Source organism: Cenococcum geophilum (genome assembly GCF_001692895.1).
Source record: "Cenococcum geophilum 1.58 unplaced genomic scaffold K441scaffold_92, whole genome shotgun sequence".
NCBI classification, from domain to species: domain Eukaryota; kingdom Fungi; phylum Ascomycota; class Dothideomycetes; order Gloniales; family Gloniaceae; genus Cenococcum; species Cenococcum geophilum.
This window is the reverse complement of record NW_027137650.1, coordinates 245,514-250,759: the sequence shown is the minus strand read 5'-3', so window position 1 is coordinate 250,759 and position 5,246 is coordinate 245,514. Positions and strand designations below refer to the sequence as shown.

Here is a 5,246-nt window from a genome sequence, read left to right as displayed (position 1 = left end):
TTATTATTATCTTCAATTTCTAATCCTAATTGGATTTTAGGTTCCTCTTAGGTAGAGGCAGCTCTCTTAAATAAGCTTGCTTTAGGTGCTATCGTTAGCTTCTTAAGGTTTATTAGTATTATACGCTTTAGTTTTAATTCTAGGGGTATAGGTCTAGTCCTATCTAGCTTATAAGGTAGGATATTATTTAGGCCTTCCTAGGTAATATAAAGTTGTTTTAGTGTCTAAGTATAATATGTTAACATATTATTATAGACGAAGTTTCTTTTAGGATAGGATATTATTAAGGCCTTCCTAGGTAGGGTAGGGTAAGCTTAGTATAATATTACGGCTTAAATAAATGCCTTTAAACCGAAGCTTGAACAAATGCTGTATTACGAAGATACTAAGCTAAGGAAAAGGAAAAAAGGGGTTGCTAAGACCGATGTAAACAAATATATAGGGTAAGCCGCTAAGGCGCTAGCTTTGGGCGAGCTAATTATTAGTTAGTAGAATTCGGCAGAATTTGGCAGGTAATGAGTAAGAGCGCCGTTACAGTAAGTATAACCTTTATTTAGCGTCTATAGGTACTTTAAAAGGCTTAAATAATCCTTAATTATAAATATAGTAAGAGGATTAGTAGATACCTTAGTAAGAAATATAATATAAAGAACTTTAGGCTAAATATATTTAAAATATATTAAAAACTTACCTTAATTTAATCTTACGGCTATATTTAACTCTCTTTTAATATATAATCTTTTAACCTAAAAATGCTATCTTCTAAATTAATTTTAAACTTATTTTTATTATTACTAAAGAAATTTAGTAGCTAGTAATTATTAGATAGATCTATTTAAATTAGAATATATTATAACTAGTTACCTATAATAGTTGGTTTTATTTTAGAGCTAGGAGGTAAGTTATATAGTGGGATAAGCAATTTGGGCTCGGTTGACCACGTAATCTTATATTTTCAGCTGAGGCTGCCCCGTGCAGGGATTGTGCATTAGCGCTTATGGTAGACCCACCCTTTAGCGTGGTAAGACCGATCTGCATCCACGGCGTGCCCAGATCCTTTTGTTCTCGTTAAGCGAGAGCTGTGGCTGCAGAGAATTCTAGACCCCCAGATATCGGTCAAAGCCTGTTAATGCAGCCTGTCACGAAAACCATACCTCTCGGTACTACTTTTCAGCTTCTCATATCTTTCCTCTATGGGTGACCACGCTGGTTCCCTGTGACAGATTCGACATCACAACCGGTGTTGCTATGTATAGGGAAACGAGGGACAGAGTTTCCACCCTAGCAGACGGGTTGTCCTCCAGAGTCAGCAAAGCCACCAGGATCTCTGGCGATACACCAACCTGTGTGCAAGTCGAGATGATGCTCATGGCCGTGACTTGCTAAGAATCCACTCAAACTCTCAAGATATGCAGGGTTGCTGGGGGTCGCTGGCGCTGTTGTCGGTTTATTCCGCGTTGATAGACACAACGATAACATGGAGCTGAAAGAGCTGAAAGAGCTGAGAGAGCTGCATAAGCTGACAGCTGCAGAAGGGAGAATTGAGAAGCTGAAGAGCTGGGCGAAGAGCATGGAACCCGGGAAGATGAAGATTACAAGTCATTCGAACACGCCCCTCTTTCCCATCCCCGCGGTGTGTTCTTTTCGAAAACCATCAACCGCGTACACAGTCATTCCACGGTAGGCGCGATCTTGCTCTCGTCCTTAAACTCAAGAGAGCTTAAACATTAGCTAGTATTACATTCCACTCACCCACGTTGAAAGCAAAGATGGCAGCTGCAGAAGACGTCGGGCAATGGGGACCACTGTTCGATCTCGAAAATGTCGCTGCTCACGCCAGCCTGCTGCCTAGCGGCAAGGTACTCTATTGGGGTCGGCGCTCCAATCCCAAGGACACCAAGCCCGAGTCGCTGAACGAGCATTTCACCAAAGCCTTTATCTGGGATCCCAGCACCGGCAAGAGCAAGGCCACCGCGTCGCAACCGCTTGGCACTAAAGCCGAAACCGTAAATCTCTTCTGCTCCGGACATTGCTTTCTGCCGGATGGCAGCCTACTCATCGTCGGTGGACATATCTCCGATGGTAATGGGCTCGACCAGGCTTGTGTTTACGATCCCGTCGCCGATACATGGTCCGCCAAGGCGCCTATGAATGCGGGTCGCTGGTATCCTTCCGCTCTGACCTTACCTGATGGCCGCGTGCTCTCCATCTCGGGCAACACAACCAACAACTCCGCCCCTAACCCCAACCCGCAGATCTGGGGCACAGATAACTGGGTGCCCGTCGCAAGCCCCGGTGCCGGTGTTCTCTCTCTTTATCCGCGACTACATCTCGATCCAAAGGGCCGAGTCTTCATGGCTGGGCCGCAGGCACGGTCGCGGTTTCTCGATGTGAACACTCCCGGCGGTATAGGTGCTTGGACAACAGATGGACCGGAACGCACGGCGGGCGGGCGCGAATACGCCCCTTCGGTTATGTACGACAAAGGTAAGATTATGTACATTGGTGGCGGAGGTGGCGATTCCGATCCTCCCACCAAGATGACAGAGATCATCGATTTGATCGCCGAAACGCCAAAGTGGACGACGACGGCGGATCTCAGGTTTGCACGCCGACAGCACAACGCCACCGTGTTGCCTGACGGCACCGTGCTGGTGACTGGAGGTACCCAAGGCAAGGGTTTCAATAATCTAGAAACCGGCATGCCTGTGCATGTACCCGAGCTGTGGAACCCCGTTAGCAAGCAATGGACCCAGATGGCCAAAGAGGATGCAGATCGCTGCTACCACTCCATCGCACTGCTGCTGCCCGATGGCCAAGTCCTTTCGGCCGGTAGCGGAGAATTCGCAATTGGGAGCAATCCTAATGCGGCCAAAGACTCCCTCAAGAGTGCGCAACTGTTCAGGCCGCCCTACCTGTTCAACGACAAGGGCCCCGCCCCCCGGCCGACCATCTCAAACCCGCCGCCCGAGATCAGCTACGGTCAGAAGTTCGAAGTCACTGTCGGCGCCAATGACGTAATCGCGAGGGTGAGCTGGGTACGGCTCGGTTCCGTTACGCATGCATGCAACATGAACCAATTACTCATATTCCTGGATTTCCAACAGGAGGGCTCGAAGGTCGCCGTACAGGCTCCAGCCAACGCCAACCTCGCCCCACCAGGCCACTATATGCTTTTCGTCTTGAACCAGCAAGGTGTGCCATCGGTGGCGCCCATTATCCGCATCAAACCAGCCAGTACACCAGCACCACCCACGTCTGCGGCAGTCCTTGCGAGACGCACAGCCGTGGAACAACATGTTGAGATCAACATTCCAGCGCTCAACGAAAAAATCATCTCCGAACAGGAGCGACAGGAGCGACCAGCCGTCGTTGTAGGCCTTACACCTGTTTGTCCGTATGGTCTCGGTCCCTGCTGGGGTGGGGCTTTCGAAGCACTGCAGCATATCCGCGACGTCGAGGTCGTCCGCCCGATGCCGAACCAAGTTGACTCTGTCGCCTTCGTCTACCTGCGGCAGGACATCCTGCCCGACATCGACTTGTGGCGGAGTGAGTTTCAGAAGATTGCCAGTGGCGCGTACGATATGCGCGGGATCGAAATGACACTCTCAGGCGTGGTGACCAAAAAACAGCTCGACACCGGCGAGCAGCTGACGCTGGCCAGCACGTCGACCCGTCCGGAACTGGTCCTTGAGCCGTTCCAGGCAACCAGCAAAATCGAGTGGGACAGGGCAGCGAAGGCCCCTAAACCGAGATCCAATGTTGAGGCCGACGCGTACGCACAGCTCTCTGCGGCAGTGGCAGAACATCCGGGAGTGGCGGTGCAGGTATCCGGGCGGCTCCAGAAGCATGGCGCCAACAAGTTTCTCGAGGTTCGAGAGTTCGAGGTGGTGAATGCCGCCGCTGCTGCCTCCTCTTAACGGATTGATAGTGGTTTATGTGTTCCATTTGGGAACTCTATACCAAAGATAGCGGTAAAGTTTTCATTTAGCTTTCAAGAGGGTGATACAATAGGCAAGGTATTTGCTGCTGATAACGTCAGTGTAATGGAAGTGGATGTAGACTCTGATTAGAACCTTTTTAATTCGTCAAATAGCATGTCTTCATCCTTTATAACATGTGTAATGCTTAAATTCCACGCCTGGCAGTGCAAGACCCCGTATCATATAGCTTTGTCAATCTTTATCGCTCGAGCAAGATTAAATGTCTGTATCATCCCCGTCCAAAATACATGGCCGTTTCGTCTTGATGCTTGCGATGACCGTTCTGTCGAACAAACAAGAGGGATAACGGAAGCTCTATGTCAATTTCCTTGTAGATCATTCTCGTCAGGCTTCCAAGCTCATCTCAGCGTTCCGATGATCTCTTTTCAAGTCCCGCGACGTGCATGGTCTGGATTAGCCGTCTTCGTATGCCGTACAGGGAGCCATTGAAAGCAGCTGAAGAACGTTAAGAGGCTGATATTTCGGACATGTGGCAGTATTCAAGTTTTTCTTCTGGACAATGTCATGTTGGATTATGGAAGGTGTACCTTATTGAAGGAGATCCGGTAGGCGTTATCTTAGTTGACTCAGACCCTCGGAGAGAAAATCCACTTTACCTCCTGCAAACACCTGAGCCAATCAGCGGCTGGCACCGCCACACCTCTGTAACCCCTGTAATTCCTATAAACTCCTAAGCCAATTAGCGACCGGCGCCGTAGCCCAATATACGCCGCAGGCGTTAGAGCTTGCGCTAGCTTTAGCAGCCAATTACCAAGCGCCAAGGTAGATTTCTCTTTAAGGGTTTAAGGGATTATAGGCGCCTTATATAACGGCTATATAGCCTTACTAGTAGATAATAGTTTAATCGCCTTTAACGTTATATATCGCCCCCTAATATAGCGCTGCTTAGCTTGCTAATACTTCTATTTAAAAGCTTATCTCTTACTCTATATATTATATCTATAATAGAGCCCAACTATGCCTCTAATAGGCGTTTATTTAAGCTGGATATTTAAAATCCTTTATTTAGCTATTTTAACCTATTTAGTGTTTTTAGCCTATTAGTGTTAGCGACTCAGTCAATCGAGACATAAGCACGGCAAAAGGGTCGCGCAAGCCTGTACGATTGGATTGTCTATAAACGAGAATCTAAAGCTAAAGAAAGGAAAGGAGAAGAAGGGGAGCGCCGCTCGAAGCTATATACGATCTTCGCGTCACGTAACCACAATATGCGGCAATCTGTGGCAACTTGCCGGTGCGTAG

At 48.2% G+C, this 5,246-nt stretch overlaps 2 protein-coding genes across 2 annotated transcripts; one reads left to right on the top strand and one right to left on the bottom strand.

Annotated features, from left to right (window-relative positions):
• Positions 1-1,160: 1,160 nt before the first annotated feature.
• K441DRAFT_375167 (uncharacterized protein) lies at positions 1,161-1,671 on the bottom strand. Its single transcript, XM_067641477.1, has one exon. The coding sequence runs from the start codon at positions 1,570-1,572 to the stop codon at positions 1,282-1,284; it is 291 nt and encodes a 96-aa protein (XP_067496654.1). The 5' UTR covers positions 1,573-1,671; the 3' UTR covers positions 1,161-1,281.
• Positions 1,672-1,769: 98 nt separating this feature from the next.
• Positions 1,770-4,401, top strand: K441DRAFT_691323 (copper radical oxidase; the record flags this gene model as incomplete). Its single annotated transcript, XM_067652471.1, has 2 exons — positions 1,770-3,872; positions 4,375-4,401. 2 exons carry the CDS (start codon positions 1,770-1,772, stop codon positions 4,399-4,401), a joined length of 2,130 nt encoding a protein of 709 aa, XP_067496653.1.
• Positions 4,402-5,246: the final 845 nt, after the last annotated feature.